Here is a 22,448-nt window from a genome sequence, read left to right on the forward strand (position 1 = left end):
TCACGCAGTGCTACTCCGTTCTGGCGATAACTACAGCTCTCACAATTCTTCCAGACGCGAAGGAAAGAGTGAAGGCGTTTATCGGAAGCGTTGTAGAGTTCCTTTAATGCATGCTACGCTCTCAGGGAGTGAGTGTGTCTCCACGTCATTTGAGACGTAAGCGCTCACGACTGGATTTCCTGCTCCTTTTATAAAAGTGTACTGTTCCGTGTACTTCTTTAGGACAAGCAGCGGTGGAAACCACGATTGCTTACAATAAACTTATCTTCGGTAACTAGACACCAACAGGAAATGCTGCTGCGAAGAAAAAAGACTGTTTTGTTAACCGTATTATACGCGTCCATAGCAGCGATTTAACGTTCCGAAGCAAACACATGTGTATCTTTCAGCAAAGCGAAGTTGGTTAACAGCAGGTCGGCAGGGTTACTAATTAAGGGCAAACTGAAACTCCAGCCGAAGGCGTTTTTGGAGGGTGAGTTTGAAGGGCTGTGAAGGGACTGCGGGGCGGGATATAGGCGTTAAATGACATTAAAAGCAAGGAATTCGCGAAACGCCTTCATTTACGCGTTTCCAATCGACTCCCGGGTGAAAGTAACTATACCGCCAAAATTTTTCAAGGCTGCCGACAAATGTATTTGCTGCGTCACCGTATCGAACGTAAACAAAATAATTCTCCCGCTGGTGCAGCGAACGCAGACACACAAGCCAAGCCACTGCGATCCTATTCGCAACGATTCGCAACGGAACTCCTCAGGACCAACTCCAACCACAAGGTCATACGTCTCAAGCTTATAGCAGCTACATTGTAAAAGAATAATTTACGATATCTAGGAAGCCACCTGCGTAATCTAACCACACTGCCGCTATTACTATGATGGTGATCCGGTGCAACCTTTTCTGTTTGCTTTCACGCGATGATCCGCATCATACTGAACAGAAGGGGGGAAGGGGGGGGGGGAGGTTACGCAGGTGATGGTCGTGTAAAAAGGCATGTTTGCGCACCTGGAAGATGTAGGTGGCGAAGACGACACCCATCTCTTTTTCGTCGCTGTCCAGGAAGAACTTTCCGAAGGCGATGAACTGGTTGGTGCCGCGATCTGTGCCGAAGCTGAAGCCATAGCCGAACATCCAGTAGCCCAAGCCGCCGAACACTACGTCCACCGCGTTCTTCACCATGATGTTCACCTCGTTCTTGCGCGTCACGCAGCCCGACTCCAGGAGTCCGAAACCTGCGACACAATGACCGTACATAGCCCGTCCGCACGTCGTCAAGAAGACTGCTTAGAGATGGGGCTAAGTGCTAGCAGTAACGGATAAATATTTAGTTTTTAATTCTGTTTGCAAGAGATCGCCTTGTGGCATACGTGTTCTTAAAAGTTTCAGCATTCCACTCGTTTCGCGCACGTATGCGAGCAGATTGCTCCTGGAAGCCCCACAGTATGCATATGATTCTCTGAAAGTGACTTTCCCAGACAATTCGACAGTCATTCTGGTATTAAATGTACAAGGGGATAGTTTTTTTGTTTGTTAATTAGACAGCATTGCGCGTAGAGGCCATCTTCCGTCATTTTGCGCTCTGCGGCTGAGTATCTTGGTGCCGGCTCCACCAGACCTTTGTATCTCTCCGCAATTTCCGTCAATTTACAAATTGTCTGCACCCCGGAATTAATTTCCGCGAGCATATCAGGATGAGGGCGAGGCCTCTTCGTTACGTTTTGATTGCGGAGAACTCTCCTCCTGACGCTTGACCTCCTCGGCATTAGATCACCTGGTAAGAACAAGCAGAGGCAGGGTTTGTCTTGCCCCTTATCCTTCCTCCTCCTACACCATATTTGCAGACAAACAAACAAACAAACAAACAAACAAACAAACAAACAAACAAACAAACAAACAAACAAACAAACAAACAAACAAACAAACAAACAAGGAAACGAAGAATGAGGAAACCAATAATGAGGAAATCAGGATAAAAAAAGAAACAACAGCACCTTTAGCGAGCTGAACCAAGGGACAACAGAAAAGCCTTTTCACGCACGAATTACATTCTTTGTTGACTTTCATAGTATCCCTGCCCGAATAACATTTATTTTCTGGGGTCAAAGAAACACTGTGTCATCCCTTGATTTCTTAAGACCCATCATTTTTTTCTGTTGCAGTGGTAGATCAAAGGTTTTCCCGCAACAAGGCTAATGTATGCCTTCCATGAACCTGCCCTTTTACGAGCCGCTGCATCCTTTCCCAAACATCCGGCTGCATGGCTGATGGCTTATCGTTGTTTTGTTTATTCCTTCGTGTCAATGCGGGTTGCCCCGGTTACCAAACACCTAGCTCGTGGTTTTACGACGGCGACACCGGGCGACGTTTATGCAGATTACGCCTAGCTGTCTTGGCATATGGCCACGTCCTTCGTAAAGGTGCTGGAGGAAAGCGAGCCCTTTGTTTATTGTTGATACCTCGCACACCGCGTGGGAAGTTCTGACGTAAGAAAAAAAGACAAGAAAAGGAACTCAGGCGCAGCTTTTCTCCGCCAGGCGGAGTGGTGACACTGCCATTCGTGTGCGTTATGAGTCTTTGAAGCTATAATATCTTGGGCAACGAGCCTTGAAGATGTGAGAAACGAGCGAACTTGTCAATGTTATTTATTGTGAGTTAGTCCGATCCCCGATTCCCCACTCTTATCCCCATGCAGACAAAACACAAGTTTGGTTCATTCGAAAGGTTGCCTCGTTAGAATCATACTGACACCACTTTTAACGCACACTTCGCTCAAATAAACTACATAATAAGAAAAAAGGGAATGGCCATGCGACCGACTAGCTCATTTCCCGCAACAGAACCTATGATATCATATGTGCCCAGCTGTGCGATTGGTTGAGACCGGCAAAAGCAAACGCAAATTAGGCAGGGCTTATAAGCTTGCGGAAAAAGCTATTTGCACGTAAATGTATTGCATATTCATTTTACAGCAGTAAGAATGGTGGGGTAAGCAATGAAAGTTACGGAAATATACGTAACCATAGAAGTACCGATGCGCACTGCTGTTGGTACTGGGTGCACTATGCTTGTTTTAGCTGCACAGCAGTCCGGCGCTTTGGAGTTGTCTTACACGACACTGAGCGATTGGCGTATATAAGCGACACTGGCCCTGTTTGTCGAGCGTACCTCATGTTTCACGAAACGATTACTTTCTACCGCATCAAGAACAAGCCAGGTGCGAATACGGTCAAGAACAAAGCAACCGTGGACAACGGTACGCGGTTCAGTTTGGTAGCGCCATCTGGGAGGACTGACGGTAAGCAAGGCTGCAGAGCCTAATGACGCACTGGAAGTTCGTTTGAATACCCGCCTTTGTGACTTCAAGGCAGACGTCACAAAAACACACGATTTGGCGGGAGAATCAAAAGTTTAACCTAAATTGAAATATTTTTCAGTGAATACGGCATCGTTTGCTGCCGGACAAGCGTGGGGGCACCATCAAACACGAAATCTTTCGAATAAAATAAACTTGTATTTTGTCTGCATGGCTCCTTTAAAGCATGGGCCATGACTACCGTGCTGACAATACTTTGGTTGGCTGTAGAATGCAAACTATACGTCAAATGTGTATGTACTCCTGCACGTGTTTTACATCTGAAATTTGGGCATAAATGTAGGGAAAGGTTAGATCTTACTGCACTTTATTTACAAATAGTGACGTTCTCAAGCGCGGTTTTAAACCCTGCTTAAAGCTGCATAAAAACTGTAAATAAAAAGGTCCCATCAAGAGGCCAGTTACAATATGCAATTGCTGCATTTTAGCTTGTATTTCTTATACTGCTGATGTAGAGCAGTACGTAACGTGCGTAATATGGGACGTTGTATGTAACGCACCATGTAACGCGTGATATAAAGTTTCCGCGACCATGGTACACCAAGGGACAATCACTGCAAGGTGCCTCTTATTATGGTAGTTTCCGCATCTATTTGCCATTGAGCGTAAATTTATTAAACCCACGTATCACTTTTAGGCGTAGTTCTCCGAAGGTCTATAACGGTGTATCGGGGCTGTTAGCCAGTCGGCAGCAGTCTGGCCATCGCATGGGCCAGGTCGACTCCAGCTGCATTTTTGGCGGTGCTTAAAATTTGTGTCCGCCAAATTTTTGAGCCACGAAGTCGGCAAATCCATCTAAGAAATGCTCTCACAGTTTCCAATAGGCTCATTTTTAGCGTGGTGCCTTCATGCTACGGAATGGGAACGGCAACATTGACGCTAAAAGGCGTAACGACACAAAAATTTGTGCCGAAACTTTCTATTGGGGAATTGTCATACCGATACCGTTCTCAAGAAAGGATGCTTCTGCCCTTGCGTCCAAGGCTAGCTGGAGATTTCAGCGACGGCTGTTGCGCCGCAAAATTACGCGCCACTTCACTCCATAGGCACGCTCGGGACCTCTAGGATGCCTGACGGACTTTCCAAGCATGACGAAGCGGTTGTTCACCGCGTGCGGCTAAATGTCGCTTTCACAAGTTATTTTCGATTCAAGATGAAACAGGCCGCTTCCCCCTTCTGCACTCTTTGTGACATGCACGAGGACCTGAACCACGTATTATGTGAGTGTACGCGGTATAGAGCAGCTTGAACGTCCCTTCTAGTGTCCTTGGGTCGACCGCTTTCTAGAGGACTATCTCTAAGTGACGTGCTAGGCCCTTGGTCGAACTCTAAACGAGCATCTCGAGCTACAAAGGCTCTATTGTCTTTCCTGCGAAGCACAGGAGTTGATCAGACTCTTTAAACAGGACTCTATTAATGAGCGCATCATCTTCATCACAGTCATTATCATCATCTCTTCATCGATTTCATTTTTTCATACATCTGGTGTAGCAAGCTAGGCGCCTTGGCCAGGCTAACCTCACCAGTATCATTAAAGACTATTCTCTCTCTCTGTCATATCGTGCGTGGCATTCATAATGAAATCGTCTTCGCCACGCTTCCTTCTGAGACGTCTTTTCTGCGACGTTGCAGGTCTCTAGGTGAGCGCACGGCAAAAAAAAAAAAAAAGAAAACGCAGGAAAATATTCTTTACGCACACCACGTGGTGCTCTTTTCCACCAACACGCGGTCGACACGTGATCTCTGAAACTTACGGCGTGATGGTTGAACAAACTTTGGCCAATCAGGCCCATTCCCAGAGCGCGGTTCCTTCGACCACGTGACCACTCAGGGGTTACCTCTTGCGGGGCTGCACTGACTTGTTTTTTTTTTTTTGTTTTGTTTTTGGCTGGGCTCTTTCCGGCACCGCTTTTTTTTTTTTTTTTGCCTATTTTCAATGCACGTTTTAAAATTATAGATGACTGCGAGGTCAGGTTAAGTACTTGTGGTTTGCCTTAAATCTACCAAAATATACTTATGGGCTGAGCAATGTTGATATGTATGAGTCGTGCCACCAGTGGTAGCAGGTCGAAAATGTTTTGCTTATCTGTACTTCGTATTCCGAGTAGCTTTCATAAGAGACACACAGGAGGCGCTAATAGTTCGCCATTGCTGAAGTTTCTGTATATAGCTGTACAGAGGAACTCAAGTCGTCGCACACACGCACACACACACACACACAAACGCAGGGGAGTATTTGGACCGGGCCCTTCAAAGAACCAGGTTACTAGACAGAGAATGCTGCCCGTTGAATCTATAACAGCCACCGCAAGAGTTCAGACAAGGAAGTTCACTTGCTAAAAGCCAAGTGGTATAGTTCCCTTGCCTTCCGGAGTGGCTGGGAGACTGTTATGTAACGCGTCACCTCTAATAACAGCGGAACTTGGCGCCAGTCTCTGCTGGTATCGGGTCGCGCTCTCTGTGGAGAAGGCTGCTGCGCGCGTCAAAACCGGTTCCCGGTATCGAAAAAAAAATCATAAAAGAAGTAAAAAAAAAGGTCCTAGGGCCTTCGTAGTTTGATACATCTTATACTACACCTGAAAATATGTTTTCTTAGCAATGCATTTGTATTTAGAAGTGAAGCCGACTTTAAGGGGATTGGTGCAAGCTTGGTCATTGTAAGCTGCCTTTTCCTCTATGTGTGGTCCACAGTGAAGCATGGACATCTACGGAGAGAATATGATTGCAGAGAAAAGTTCTAACTCTTCTGTTATCGAACGTATCCCGAAACAAATAATTTTACCACTAGCCACTAAAACTACCCTACCGTTACGCCAAGTTTCATCTACTTGTCATAATTAGTTCACAGTGAAGTTTTAAACGTTGCAGAATCACTGTCCGCTGTCCATACCTCGGCAAAGTTGGCCTGGCTCACTCAAACTCACTCAAATTTTTTTTAATCCCCAATCACTCAAACTCAGATTCATTGCTGAGCAACACATCTGCGTTCACTCAAATTCAAACTCACAGCGAGCGCACAACTCAGAGCTCACTCGAACTCAGAACTCAAAATGTACTCAGAACTCAAATGGACTCAAAACTCAAAATGGACTCAAAACTCAGAATGTACTCAGAACTCAAATGGACTCAAAACTCACTATGTACTCAGAAATCAAAATGGACTCAAAACTCAGAATGTACTCAGAATTCAAATGGACTCAAAACTCACTATGCACTCAGAACTCAAAATGGACTCAGAACTCAAATGGAATCAAAACTCAGAATGAACTCAAAACTCAGAATGAACTCAGAGCTCACTCGGGCTCAGGCGTACTCAAGCTCAGTCGGGCTCAAAGTCACTCAAGCTCAAACTCACCATGTCACACTAGCTTCGCGATCACTCATACTCAAACTCACGTGTGAGTTTGAGTCCAAATGAATCTGAGTGAGTGGACTCATGAGTGAGTTCGCCGACCTCTGCCGCTGTCAACACAGGACCATCTACGGAGCGAGTGTGGTTACAGAAACCGTCTGTAACTGTTGTTTTAACGAGACTATCCTGAAGCAAATTACATGACAATAGCCACTAACACGGCTCTAAAATTACGCTCAAGGAAGAAGCCGAAGCTAAATGGAGTCATCGTAAAGACAACCGTCAGCTCTGCTGTTTCAGCAGATCATAGGTGGAACTGGCTTTAGTTCTTTTTAGTTCCGTTTAAAAATGACAAAGTAAGGACTCACTTTCTTCGGAAGAGCACAGCAACAAATGTTTCTTACTATTTAGACAGAGTGACTAGTAACGATCTTTAGTTACTCTCGGGAAAGAACGTGCACAACGCAAGCTAGCGAGCATGGTTTTAATCTAGGCTCCCACCCGTGGACTACCACTATTCCCAAACAATTTATGTGGGTTTCCAAGGTTCTTACCAGGAAACGTATCTACACAGAGGGCAGGCAAGAAATCAAATATTAATTTCTGGTTTAGGTTTTAAGTAAGCCCTCGTGAACAGAGACGTTCTCATTATTTTTTTTACTGTTTTCAACACCTTCTGCCCTCCTAATCACCAAAATATTTTGTGCACGCCTGTGCACCAAAGGATATGTATTTTAAGTTCGCTATCCGTATACCTGGGTTGTTTCTCAGTTCACGAGCATTTGCGAGTTCTCTTTGATGCTCGACAGCGCCGTTCTTAAAGGACTGTAGTCAAGCGGCTATCCATCCTCGCCAAATAAGCATTTTCAAGAATACGAGGTGATTTCGCCGACGAAAACATTTGCGTTAGAAACAACTTTTGCTTAACTGCTGTAACGCACGCTTGGGTATAAACCAATAAAACCTGCAACAGCATAACTTTATTATTCAGTTATCGAAGTAACAAGAAAGTAACTGCCTACTTTAGAGTTTCATTAACGCGTTTGTATTAACCTCCACTAACAATCAACGCACTCAGTTCCTTTTGGTGAAAATAGCGAGAGTAACGGTATTTAGTTACTTTTTTAGCAACTTGCACATCTCTGCTCTAATTTATGAATTGGCGATGGAAACACCCATAAAAGGTCTTGCAGAGCTGCTTTAAAGGCCTCAGTAATTATGGGGACCACACATTACAATGTGTTACTTATGCCTCGGGCATTTTCAGTGTTCTGATTTGAAAATTCGACAAAATTTCAAGTTGATCAACAATAGATGGCATTATTACTTAGTAAAACCTGCAACAGCATAACTTTATCATTCAGTTATCGAAGTAACAAGAAAGTAACTGCCTACTTTAGAGTTTCATTAACGCGTTTGTATTAACCTCCACTAACAATCAACGCACTCAGTTCCTTTTGGTGAAAATAGCAAGAGTAACGGTATTTAGTTACTTTTTTAGCAACTTGCACATCTCTGCTCTAATTTATGAATTGGCGATGGAAACACCCATAAAAGGTCTTGCAGAGCTGCTTTAAAGGCCTCAGTAATTATGGGGACCACACATTACAATGTGTTACTTATGCCTCGGGCATTTTCAGCGTTCTGATTTGAAAATTCGACGAAATTTTAAGTTGATCGACAATAGATGGCATTATTAGTTAGTGGCCCTTGAAGATATTCGTAATATACATACACATTGAGCTCAGAGCAGCAATATTGTGCACGAAACCAAGCTTCTCTTAATATCTCCTCATGCTGTCACCAATTTTGAGCATTTATGCCTCACCGTTGACAGCGTATGCATATGAGCCTATGATCTGAGGAACGATGCGTAGCTACTCATTAGTTAGCATACCTTCGATGGAGCACTGCTTTGTCTTTAGGGTGATCTGATTCAGGCCACATCTAATCATACTGGATGTTTTCTCTTTTTTTTTGTTAGCAACCAATTATCACGGATCACTGGTGGTAGCGTTGCGCTGGCTTTCGCGTATGCGTGAACGGACTGCGATACTGCAATCGATGCCCGTGATACCCGAAAACTTCTCCTGGAGGGAATAAAAAACGCTTGCTCAGACAAAAAAAAAGACTTATAAAGCGATGCGGGCATATATGGTAATTGAAAAGTACACGGGACCTTGGCTTTTGGTGTGTGTGAGATTAAGTTCTGCGTGTTCGCGACTTAAAAAACAAAACAAAAAAACTGTTGAATATCACATGCAATTTCCCCAAAGCTATCGGGAAAAGGGCTCTCTCACTGATGCCAGCGCCTTGGCTGTTGACTTATGAGTTGCGTTGCTGATAGAATGTTTATGTTGTTTGAAGGCTGGTTGGAATTTAAACCAGGGCAACAACTGCATGTTGTTCCCGCCACGTACTGAAAAAAAGACCCTTCGATAGCTATAAAAAATTTAAGGGGTCAGTTTTCTTCGAAGAAAAGGGCAATCCGGGAACGACGTTTCAATCGATAAACTGTCTTGACCCAACTTGGTTCTAAGGGCTCGCTAATAGCCGTTAAGAGCTTGCCGAGCACGGGAAAACGACGCCACATTTCTAGTCTCCTTTCGAACCCCAGCGAAATCAATGAGGTTTCTCGTAAATTGACGCAGAGGAAAATTTCTTCATGCACTATTTCTTTTAACTATGCACTAGTTCTTTTGTTCAAAGGTGTTCACTAATATGAAGCATGGCGATTCAATGAAAGCCTAAAACAAGAAATGGGTGTAGCATTTTTGAATGTCTCTGAAGTTTATTACGTCGTTGATGCGTGACACAAGGCGAAATTATTTCCACCGAAAGAAAGAATTTTCTTAGTATAGCGAACTTTTTGTTTGTGACAGCAGAGACAAAAAAGAGAGAATACATTCTACTTAGATTCTACTCTACGAAGGTGGAGGACCAGAGAAGCTGTAGCCGTTCACGCGGGGTTAGATAAGACGCATGTATTTATTTTCATCATTTGGTAATGGTAGTGATGGTCTACTACTGTAACATAAACTGACCGGTTCGTTAGCAATCTACCTCAGCCACACGGCGAATTTAATGTCATTCGTTCGACTTAATGCCATTTTATTGACGCGCTGCTACACGGCCAAAATTAATGTAATTTTCAAATGATGGCAGTTGCGATGGGTAAAAACGTGTAATTTAGTAAGGGCTTCAATATTTGCGAAAACTGAGCGAAAAGAGCTTAAACACCTTTGCTGCACTTTTGAATGCACTTTAAGCACAGTCGCATTACCTTATAGAACACGATTAAACACTGCCGTCGCAAAAATGGTCGCTAGCGCCAACCATACCGGCTGAGGCTGGCGTGGTAGCTACGCTAGCAGTTTTCATTTTTACAACTCTATTCGGCTCTTCGAATAAATTAATAAATGCTAACTAATTATACGTGTGTAAATATATTATAATGCTACTGACGCTTTTAGTTATCTGTTTTGGGTTCGAATTCTCACCGAGTCGCTGGTTTCGAGATAATACATTTGCTGGCTGAACACAGTCGAATGGGTTCTGCAAACTCATTAGGTCCCTAATGTCATTTTCATCGAATGTTATTGCATTTTCTCGCATGGCAGCAAAAAAATGTCACTTTGAACGAATGACATTTGATGGGAATGACATTAAATTTTCCGTGTGGCAAGGGTGTGATTCTTGGTCGAAGTTAAACACGACCGATTTTAAGTAATTGAGTGGCTTGGATTGGTTCGGGACTTCGAACCAAGCTCTCCGAACACAAACTGAACGAACCATTTCTTGCCTGGTTCTGAAGTGCCCGCATTGAAGCCTCCAATGATAATCATATGGGTTATGTCATGACAGCTTACCCTTGCAAAGTTCGGGGTCATGAACTTCTCGATATCACACCTGTTTGTGCCTCTAGATGTATACATACTTACTATGATCATACGTACAGTGGTTGGTTGATTCGAATTATTTTAGTACTGCAGTCCAAACTCTTCCGAAGTAAATTGGGTGAAGCCCTCCTTGTCTGGTTTGGAGACGTTATTATTACAACTTCAGACAGATGTTTTTCGAAATTTAAGTCTACACACGACCCGCATACAGTGGTTGGCTGAGGTGGATTAATATAATGTAGTTCAAACTCTTCCACGTGAACTGTATGAACCCCTTCTTGTCTGGATTACAGTCATCTACGGCTATCACTGGGGTGCGTTACACCGGCTGCTTGACGCGCAGGCTTGCATTTCACACACTATCCCATCGATCACGTTGCCTTCTGTGCTCTGTGTACGCTTATAATTCTAGGCAAACTGAAACATATATATATATATATATATATATATATATATATATATATATATATATATATATATATATATATATATTATTTATTATACTAATAGTTATATTATAATTTATTATTCTAACTGTTTTATTACAAATTATTCTAACAATTACTGTACTTTGTTTTAATTCTTTATTTATTTAGCGAGAATGAAATAGCGGCCCCGGCGGTAAACGTCCCCTCGCAGATCTCTTGATACCTTTTAATCTCGATACCTTTTAAGTTTACACCTTTCAATAAACTGGTATCTGCGTTTAAGAATCACTCATACAGATGTTTAAGGCAGATTATAATATCTTAACCAATTCTTTCCCTATCTACATCAAAAGCGCAAACGCATATTCCTCACAGATATTAAAAAAATAACTTTTAATGCAGTAAAAAGATAACATCCAGCGTAAACCCCTTTTCACAACTCCCGCATCTTGGCATTTGCGCTAAATACAAATGCCTGAAAATATCGTCCAGGAGTTTTAGGAATTCCACTCTTAACGAGGTTGAAACGCCTGAGCATGTTTTAAAAAGTCCTTCAGCACTTCTTCGACCCGTAGAGTAAGCTAAATTTGCCTTCGGCAGGTTATGACATAAACGTGCATAAATAACTCCAGTATTTTTAGAAACTTCCTCATTGGCTGACGTCAGTCCAAACGCTGACGGGGCTGAAGAGACGCGCATGCGCAGTAGAGTGCGGACGGCGGACAAAGGAGGGAGGCACACAGCCCCGAGTATGAGATGCTCCGCATCTGAAAGAGAATGAAGGTTTAATAGAGCGAACGGTGGTGGTTGAGCCATCACTCGGTGGGGTGGTTCTGAGTCCATGTACCCTTGGACCCTGGATGCAGCCCTGGCACGGGTGACCATAAAGATTTGGTCAGCGTGACGGGAGCTTGTCAGCAGGTACTTCTCTGGGGAAAGGTTGGGATTGGGGGTAAGCGATGTGGTGTTTTGACAGGCTCACACCATGTGGTAGGTGGTATTAAGAGAGGGGCAGAAGTGACAGGTGAGGGTGTATTGGGTAGGGGAAATAGCGTGGAGGATGAGTGCGTTGTAATAGGTGTTTGTTTGTAATCGACGCTAGAATATTACTTCCTCCTTGGTTAGTTGAGGGTGAGGTTGAGGCAAGGTGAGGCGAAAGTTGCGATAATGGTGCAGGATGTCGTGGTAGCGTGATGAAACAGCGGGAGGTGGAGGAGGCTGGACAGTGGGTTCTGTTCCTGAGGGAAATGCCCGGTGTGGAAGGGTGCGGGCAGCGGCGTGAGCCGCCTCATTACCCTCGAGGAACGAGTGGCCAGGGGTCCAGACGATGTACAGCTCGGGGAGGGGATTGATCGATGCGAGTATGCGTAATGCGGGAAGTGAGATGCGTCTACGTTGAATGTTACGGCAGGCTTGCTGGGCATCTATTATTAATGTGAGGTATTGAGGTATTGAGGCGATGTGAGGTATTGTGAGGTATTGAGGCGATGGCTATGGCAAATTAATTAAATAAATAAATAAATAAATAAATAGGTTTTGGTTGTACGCATTCCTCATGCACAAATGTGAAGAGAGGGGGGGTATGTTGGCAAGGGGGAGTTCGCTCACAGCCCACACTAGTTTGAATCCAAGTCTGACGAGTTTTCTAACGATCACCCCTAACGGAAATAAACGGAACGAACGTATTTTAACAAGTCCCTGAGTATCACTTCGGTCGATAAAATTATTTAATTGGGGTTTTCGCATGCAGATTACTGATATAAGTTGGCTCAACAATTGTACGATTTTCAGGAAGTTTCTACACCAACAAAATTAAAGAAGTCATACGTGTTTTCACAAGTACGTGTATAATTATCGGGTTCTTAAATTTATAAACTTTGTGCCACCCCCCCCCCCCCAATGCACCTACAAACGTACACACATTTTCTCAATTTAACAAATTTTATACCTAACAAGTGGCCAGGAATCCTTGCGCTGAGCCTAGAGAAGAGTGGAAATTTCGGAGAGCGCAGTACACATGTTAAGTTGAGGCTCAATGCGAGTTCCTAAAAAATATTCCTCCTAAGGTGTAAATGGGTAACGTATTTTCGTAAATTCCTACGCATCTCTTAGGCGCCTAAACTGATCGAAGCTTTTATAACTGGCGCAAATGCCCAAAGCTTCATTAGTTTTTCTTTAATCCACCTGAAATGGAAGGAATTGACTTCACAGAGAAAAGGTTCTGAGAGCAACCAGAAGTGCGGTGGTGCAAAAACAAGGGACGACGTTTTTTTATTGCAATAATGTAATAAAATAGCTTGTGCACACGCTTTCGACACGGGAGACCCAGCAGTCGCTGCTGCTATTCTAGCAAAAAGAAGCAGACCCACACAGTAGCGCATACCCGCTGGGGAGGATTGGCCAAGCTTAGAGCATGCCCGCGCGTACACGAAGTAATTAATCAGTAGTACAATATTGCCGGGAACCATGCAATGGGTTTGTTTATTTGTGTTTTGCTTTTACCGCCCAGCTGCGCCGGTCTTTGTTATCTGTGTTATCTGTGTGCCAAGGGAAGCGCGTGTTCCATTCTTTCTTTCTATGCCGTATGTGTTATCTGTTCTGATGGGCAGATCGTTCCGAACTAACGTGAACAGCCTAGAATATTCTTCTTTGTTCTGGATGTAATTCGACGGTTCCAGAAACAGTCGCGCCTAAAGATAAATTCCCGCGGAGCCGACGCCGCGGCGTTCGATTCATCGACGCCCGCCTACGCACGTCACTTTGTTGAGTGCTGTTTCGCCGCCTGTCTATTCTTTGAGTTGTTAGGGGAGCACAAGTTCGCTCCAATAAACTTGTCTTCCTTGAAGACAACTGCGTCGTCTTTGGCTTCGTGACAATATCAGGCCGCAAGCTATGGTCGACTCCAACATGTCTGTGTCCGTATCTCTAAAAACCGTATGCGTACTCTGAAACATGTTAGAAGTTACATACTCGCATAGTAGCTCGTACTCGCCGTAGGGTAGTGTACTGCGCTGTATAACTTATACGCAATAATGTGTGATAGTTTTTCACGACAATGCCACAGAATTATTATCATCGTCGTCAGACAGACCCAGCAGTCCACACCCAATATTGGAAGCGAAGACGTTGAAGTGAGCAGCTGGGGTAAAACGAATAATACAGACGAAGGGGCGTTTTTTTGTGGACGCTGTATCTAGCGATGACAGCGGAATTACGGGCACGAGTTCGCCCTCTAAATAAACAGTGTCTTTCCCATTGCTGCTAACCCGAACACTTGCTTTCACTTTTACAATATTTCATGGTTGGAGCAGCCAAATCGTGTCTCTCTTTTCTTTTTTTTTTTTTTTTTTACTTACCGCCGCACCTCACCCTGCTTCTGACTTTGTGAGCAAAAATCACGAGTGGGACTGAAACCGACAAGGAGGAGAGAGAGAGAGAGAGAGGGGGGGGGTGTGTTGAAAGAGCGCTTCTCCGCGTTGTCATCACGCGCGGACGAACGTAGGAACTTACAAACATTTTTGCTGTGACCAGGCATATGTACCATTCTTCGGTATACGGAAACGGGCCCCTGTCCTTCCTCTATCTCTCTTTGTCTTCCCCTCTCTCCTCTGAAGGTTTCATTACGGCGAGAATAAAACAACCAACTTGTACAAGAAACGCAGCAGCGGTGGGAGGGGGGGGGGGGGGGGGCATGCAATTTCGAACAGGTTCGGCGTAAACGGCGCTGAAGCGGAAATTTCCCGTTCGCTTCCTGGAGAGAATGGCGGTGGCAACAGGCGCCGCTCCTTTTTGGGGTGGCCAGATTGTCATCGATTTTCAAAGCGAAACGGAAAAATAGAGGACCAGGACAGCTGGTGGACAAAAGGCGCAGTCAGTTTTGTACACGACATGGCCGCTGCAAAACGTTGTGCATGACTCAGTCCCAATTGTTCTAAACGAATATGCATTGTTAGGAACAGTCGCACAAAGGAACGAACTCACGCAGCGCTCACAGGCGGCGCGATTACACCATTCTCTGGATTGAAAGATTCATTCATTCTGCCTTTGCTATACAAGCTAAGGAGGTCGTTGGTGTACGTTGCTGCTTTAACGCTAGACGCATTCTGGTGTCCCCGCCGAAGAACGTGACGTAGGTGTGCACGTGGCCATCCAAAGCGCGGAGAGGATAACGATTCGTTCAACCTTTTTGGAGCAGGGAATTCCGCACATTTTCTAGGATCCAGGAAACCCAGTCGCTGCGCTCCAGCTGTTTGGCCTCTATTTATTTAAAATATTTCGGACGCTTGCACGGCCATCGCAAGCAGTGTTTGACCAAGAAAAAAACTGTGATATAAGCAAGTTTGTAAGCGATTCAGTGAAAACGTCACAGATCGACGTAATAGATGTAGGTGGACAGGTAATTCAACAGGCAACGCAGTTAAAAATTCATGACGCAATTATTATACTCCACTGCAGAGGCAGGATTTGTTTATGAACTTGAGCGCATTACGTCAACCGATAAAAAGACAGAACAAGAAGGAGGAGAAGAAACATGAAAATGATAGACCTTAAGGAGGCACGTGTTTAGTACACGAATCTGTTTGATGCATTTAAGGCTTAGTGTAAGTCAGGGACTGCGCTTCCTACGTGCATGGCGCGGACGTCTACTACGTCTTAAATAGAGCTGTCAACATCAAGTACCCCAGACGCTAAAGCGCTCCAAGATTTCCAAGGGAGCATTAAGACAGAATAAAAGTTTGTTTATTCCAAATATTTGGTGTTTTTAGTGCCCCCTGCGCTTGTCCGGCAGCAAACGATACTTTATTAACGGAGAACAACAATTCAAGCAAAAAATTTGATTCTCCCACTGAAGCGTGTGTTTCGTGACTTCTGAGATGCCGTATCCAGGACAGGTAGTTAAGCGAATGTTAATAAGCTGACTAGGGCTTCAGCGAACGGCGAAACGCCTTGTTTACCGTCAGACCTCCAGGATGGCGCTACGATACTGCTCAGGACCGCTGTCCGCACTCGCTTTGTTGTTGACCGGATTTGTACGTGGTTAAGATTTGCTACGGTTGACAGTACTTGTTTCCTGAAACATTGTGTATGCTTGACAACAGAGTCAACGAAGACAATGCCGCTTGTGCCAGTTGGCCAGTGTAATCTCAACGCACCCGAACGGCTGTGCAGTTATAACCGGCACAGTGCGAGCAGTACGCGCTGATGCTTCTACGCTTACGTGTGAATTCGTAGCTCCCGGTGTTTACCCCACCATTCTTACTTCTATAAAATAATATGCATTCAATTTGGGCGCAAATAGCTCGCTCTGCAAGCTTACAAGCCCTGCCTAACTTGCGCTTGCCTCTGCCGGCCTCAGCCAATCGCACGACGGCCCATAATACGTCATATGTTCTACTGCGGGAAATGAGCTGGTGGGTTGCATGGTCATTCTCTTCTTTCCTAATTATATAGCTTATTTGAGTGAAGTTTGCCTTAAAAGTAGTGGCAGTGTTATTCTAAGGAAGCAATCTTCGAATGAACCAAACCTACATTTTTTTTTTCTTCATGGCCCCTTTAAAGAAAGGAATGTTAAGAACAAAACTGCAAGTAAGACGAGCTTCAAACACAGTAATGCTGGAATTGGCTACTGACTTTCGGTGCGTTGGATGCGTGAAACTATTCCCGGAGGTCAACTTTGAAGGCCCTGTCATGTGCCGGTATAGGTAGCGTAACATAATTTAGTTTATCCTAGTCGTCCCGGATTGTCTCTGTTTTAGAGTTCCCCAAAAGAAACACGTGGTTTACATAAGTCTCACTAAACGCTTTCAATATGACGTAATTTTTACCGCGGCTAGGGCAAACCCTAGTATGTTGCCTAGTATGTTTACACACTGGCGCTGCAACAGTCGTATCAAAACGCGTGCCTTGTTGGATAATACTTTATGACAAAACGAGAAACGACTACATTCGTAACAATAGCGTAACAAAACGTGCAAGTACTTCGCACACGAGGCGGTTAGAGTAACTCGCAAGTGGACAAAAAAAAAATAAAAAGGAACAAAACACAACTATAACTCGAATTTTCAACCCAAGGACAGTGCTCATGATCCTATCGTAACCTTCAGATAAATAAAGCGTGACGGTTGGCCGAGGCCCTTTGTTAGCGCTCATGCATGTATGTGCGCGAACTCTAATTGGGTACCGACCACAGCGGCCGTCTTTCTTGGAAAGGTAAAAAAAAAACGGCCCTGTGTCGAAATTTTGGCGCACATTATAGAACCGCAGGTTATCTAAAATATTCTCTAGCCCACCACTTAGTCACGCACGATAGGCCGGGTGTAACCTCGGTGCGTAAAGTGCCAAATTCTTTTAAACACTAGTTTGAGTCCCAAGGCGGGCGAGCTGAAACTGCAACGCCGATCGTTTTTACAGATTTTCTCCAAACAGCCGCCGTCTATTTCACTCCACCACATCGCCATGCATTGCAACACGCGCGCGCGCACACTATTTCTCTCTCTCACACACTAACACCCACCCAGCCACCCAAACACACGCGCAAACACACACACAAACACACACGCCGTATCTCTCTAGTCTCTCTTTCTGTTTTCAACACAAGCGCCGTGCCGGTCGGATGCAGCTCACCCGATTGCATGGTGAATATGATGAAGGAGCTGGTCATGATCCAGGTGGCGTCGTCCCACGATATGTCCTGGTGACTGTGGCCGACGTATCCGTCGCCCGTGGCGTTGTCGGAACCGGCCGACGGCGCCATGGTGTCCTGTCAGAGCGTCCAGAGCGGCTGGTCGCCGATGGTGCGAGCGCCGGGCAGGCCCCACTTCAAGGCACGGTGTGGTTGCGGCGGCTGTCGGAGCCCTCCAGAAAAGTGCTAGGTGACCATCTGAAAAAGTAAAATAAAAATCCCATTTCGAGCCAACTGCAAAAAGAGACAGCGTTCGTACTTTGCTGGAGTGGCACCTTCTGCCCTGCTTATAAGCAAGAATATGCACTCCTACGAAAAAATGCTTGCAAACCCTTAAGTTTTGCCCAACCCTGTGCGCATAAGGCCTCCCACTTCTCCACAGCTTAATTCACTCAACAAAAGGTTTTAACAATTGGCAATTCTCTACGCATTCGTGTGATTTAGCTTAGTGTTTTTAGTGTTCGCACCTATTTCAGTTTTCTACCCGATTTCTTTGCCTGCTTGGACATAATATATTGTTGCAACCTGAAAAACGCGTGTTTTTCAGATTACAATGGACCTTTTCCGAAACTTCACAAAAGTAGCAAGGTAGAGACGAACTTAGTAACATTTTCTACTCGAAGACACCACCAGCGTCACAAACCGTTTACATTTCAAGCAAATCAGTAACGCTGGCTGTATGGATGAATTTATTCACAGCTTAATTCTAGAACCCTTGCCAGGAATCGGTAACTAACGAGCGATAAGTCGACAGGAAATTATGTATTGAAGCAAAGGCAACGCAAATTTCTTGCATGGCCACTGTAACATCTGGTGTTCCTCAAGGCTCCCTCTTAGCGTCGCTGCTTTTTTCTTCTTTACGTAAGTGATTTTCCTGACAACATTTATTTGTGAATCCAACAGTTCGCGAATGACCTAGTTATCTTCCGCGAAATAATCGATCATCAATTTGGATTGAGTCATATATTGTAAAATTAACAACAAATAGTCGTCAGTCATTAACAATGGCAAAAAACATTAATGCAGAGGAGAGTTCTGTTGTAAGTATTTAAATTTTTCTTTCAGCATCTCTCGTAAAGCTACCAGTAACTTTTCAATTTCTGTTGATATGTCATTGCTATCACATTCTGAGAGTTATAGGGTTGAAGAGGCGACCAAATACAACATCGAAACGCTTCAGCGTCGGTTATTGTTCATTACACATTTTTTTTAAAGTTAGACCAATACGAGAAGAAACCAAGGGCATCGATTAAGGGATATGTGGTTTAGTCTGCTTTAACCTATGGAATAAACTTTGGATACTTCTCAATCAAAAGAAAACAATGTACAATATTCGTCATTTTTGTCGATAAATCTTGTAGGTTAGACGTAGCAACAGAGCTAAGCATTTAAATCCAAGAAGTGACCGCTTAGTTTCTGGTTTCACTTTTCACTGAGGTTATCGCAAGCTCTTAACTGTTTTATTTACGAGAATAGTTCTCGAACAATTCGCATGAAACTGACAAGCCAAATAAGTACTTTCAGCTATTAATCGCATGCGCTCTTTGCAATCCTACATTGGCATAACTAATCAGGCTTGCGCTGAAACACCATTGAAGATAGAGTTGCGTCGCACTGAGTCATGTGGAGTTATAATTAGACATCGATTTTTTCTACTTATGTTTTCTTGTAACCAGCGTGACGAGCTCAGGCAACCAACCAAAAGATATGCGTTCCGCACTCACATTAATCGGGTTCCTAGAGTGTCGTGTCTTGTTCTGGTCAGTGACGTACGATTCCGGCGTCCAAGCAGCACAAAACGGGTGACTACTCGCGCATGAAATGACAGCGCACATGCGAACGCCGACGAAAGTCCCTCAGACGACACGTCTACGACGAACGCCGGCAAATGGCGACCCGCTCGGGGATCTGATCAGAGCGGGGACGCAGTCTTCCGATGCGCGAAACGACTCCAGCAGCGCGAGCCATCGGAGGTCCGACTCGGGCTGCTCTCTTCTTTTCTGATCATGATTGATTAGATGACTCCCAAGACTGCGCCGTGACGTCACCAATCGTCCTCCTTTCCCTTTCGCCCTCCCCATTTTCTTCGTCGCCGCCGGGAAAGGGAAGCCGCGCCCAAAGGGGACGGCTTCGTTACCCCGGCGACCGACCCGTGCTCGGCTGTAGAGTCGCCCGAGCTCCAGCCGCAGGTCCGGCCGAGGGGAAACCGTTTGGTAGCTGGGAGAAATAAGTACACGGAGCTGGCGTCCGTCTTTTGTCACGGGGTAGCTGCGTATTTTTCGGTCGTTTGGCCGTATGCACGTGATTCGGCATTACGTCGCCAAAAGTGTACCCCAAAAGCAAGTTTCGGGGTACAATTATCTACGTCGTCCCAGAAGAGATCTTTGCTCGATTAAATCTGCGTTCGATCAGTTCAAACAAGAAATACATAGCGCTGCCATTGAAAACGAAATGTGCCTGTTTTCAGTCTTTCAAAACCAGTAATAAATCCTGAGACAGTACAGTGGCTCTGTTCTGCGCGTGATTTCAGGACAGTGCGAAAAAAAAAAAGAAATAGCTATGATAAAACTTTACGTACTGAATCAGTTTTTAAGGTAGCGTAGGTCTGGCTTCTCCAGTTTTATTTTTTTTTGTATTCTTCTTTATCTCTACTTGTTCAAAGTAGATAGAACCATTGATAGCCTAAAAAGAAAATCACAGTGTCAAAATTGGCAGACTGCAGCAACCGCAATTTATTTTAAGTTCCCCGACGAACCTGCAAGATTGCAAGATAAGACGCCGAGAACACTGCGATTTAATTTAGACCTAAGCACGCAATTCCTAATCACTGGCTACAATCTCAGCACAAGGAAATGCTTCACCCATGAACAGCATTGAGGTTCTTTAAAAGATCGAACCAGCGGAATCGGGCAACGCGCGCACCCACCCACGCGCACGCATACACTAATACTTCCCTCATAGATGTCCCTACATCCCCGAAGCCCGCAGTTTCCGGCAGACGTTTCCCTATTTATAATAAACATGAGGCGCGGTCCCCCTCGCGAAATGATCCGACTATCGGGCCGTTAATGGTCCGCTCGGACACCTTTCCTTTCGCATTATGAGCATGCGCAACAGGTTCATTGCACCATGGTCCAACGCCGAAGCCCCGGCGGCAAGCAACGAGCGGAAATGATGCCGGCGCTCCCTTCGGCGTCCCGACTCAGTCAGCAGGGCACCCCGTTTCGCTTAGGAGCTGCGTTCGCCGTCAGTGTGCGTAAGGAAAATGACCAACGTGCGTCTGTACGCCAACAATGTACTTGCATATTAGGAAATGGGGACGTAACAATCGCCGTTCCCCGCTCCCCCTTCTATCCCTGTGCGCTTTCCAAGTGCTAGACAGCAAATAGTTCCCGAAACTCTTTATGGTCACAAAATAGCGAAGACACTAGTGTTTACCTCTCCAAGGCCACAAGGCCTGCCTCTCATGATGATTCTTGATTTCAGCTACTATTAGGTGGGCTGAATCGAGCAGTTTAACTCCGTTAGGGTACGTCGCCGACAGCCGTCCGCGTTCGTCAGGACAACACCACCTAGGACCGTCAGGACCGTCAATACTCTCTCTCCCAGTGACGCTGATTTTAATTCACAAATGGTTTTATCGGTCGGATTTCATGCAGGAAGTAGCCACTGAAGCAAGCTATGTTGAGCTGTGACGAAGGAGGAACATTTTAGGCCGACACACACAGTTCACCGTCATTCTTTGCCATAGGCTCCCGTTTGCGAAGGAGCGGAGTGACTTTCCGTTCGGGAGGTGGGGAAGAATTCGCCTGTTCCTCTTAACCCGCGGTGCTGTGAACGAACTGCTCAACGAACAGAGAAAACACATTAACAGTGCGCCACATAATCCCATTGCCGACTTTCCTGCGCTACCACGTCTTACCCAGGGCGGCAATATCTGATATTTTCGTTTTTCAACTAATATACAAACGAACTGCAGGCCGTTAATCTGAGCGCGAACGTTTGATTGATTGATTGTAGGGTTTAACGCGCCGACGCAACGCAGGCGATGAGGCGCGCCGTAGTGGAGGGCTCCGGATTAATTTTGACCACCTGGGGATCTTTAACGTGCGCCGAAATCTCGAACACACGGGCGTTTTTGCTTTTCGCCTCCATCAGAAAAGCAGCCGCCGCGGCCGGGAATCGAACCCGCGACCTCGTGCTCAGCAGCGCAACGCCTTAGCCACTGAGCCACCGCGGCGGGTGAGCGCGAACGTTTCGTGACTACCACAAGACGCAGAGGCTCAACCCTTAAAATAGGAGTTTCACCTACAGAGGGTTTAGACAGACGTCGTTCTTTTTAACCCACCCTCAATATTGGCAACCTCGTTTTTGCGTTGTTCTTTTCTGGCAAGTAAGGACTGCTGACATTTCAAATTGAACACTATATAAACCATGCTCGTACTCCCGAGGTAGCAGTTTCAGGCTTTACAGTTTTCCCGAAGACCTCGCTGTCACAATTAATGCACGGCACACATCGTGAGGATTCCCTTAGTTGGAAGTCCACTGTATACCTTGGAGTTGCAACACCAAACGTCGTGACGTGATGTCGAAACACCCCTGAGAACGAATGAAAGGTTCGCGGCTCATATTGTACGCACCTTGGATGGAAATAAATATATTGTGCCGCAAAGTGGTCGCTAGCAAGGAAAAAAATTCACCCTACCAGAAAAAAAAC

At 45.1% G+C, this 22,448-nt stretch overlaps 1 protein-coding gene across 1 annotated transcript in view; it reads right to left on the reverse strand.

Moving 5' to 3' along the window:
* LOC144178646 (putative ammonium transporter 2) overlaps window positions 1-17,923 on the reverse strand; it is a 40,674-nt gene extending 22,751 nt beyond the window's left edge. The window contains exons 1-2 of the mRNA XM_077706651.1: window positions 17,674-17,923; window positions 1,003-1,229 (exon numbers count right to left, since the gene is read on the reverse strand). Coding sequence (XP_077562777.1) covers window positions 1,003-1,229; window positions 17,674-17,803 — 357 coding nt within the window. The 5' untranslated portion in view covers window positions 17,804-17,923. The remainder of the gene's footprint in view (window positions 1-1,002; window positions 1,230-17,673) is intronic.
* Between the last annotated feature and the right edge of the window lie 4,525 nt (window positions 17,924-22,448).

Source organism: Haemaphysalis longicornis, unplaced genomic scaffold, assembly GCF_048455015.1.
Source record: "Haemaphysalis longicornis isolate Haplotype H1 unplaced genomic scaffold, Haemaphysalis longicornis Haplotype H1 scaffold_4, whole genome shotgun sequence".
Lineage (NCBI taxonomy): Eukaryota > Metazoa > Arthropoda > Arachnida > Ixodida > Ixodidae > Haemaphysalis > Haemaphysalis longicornis.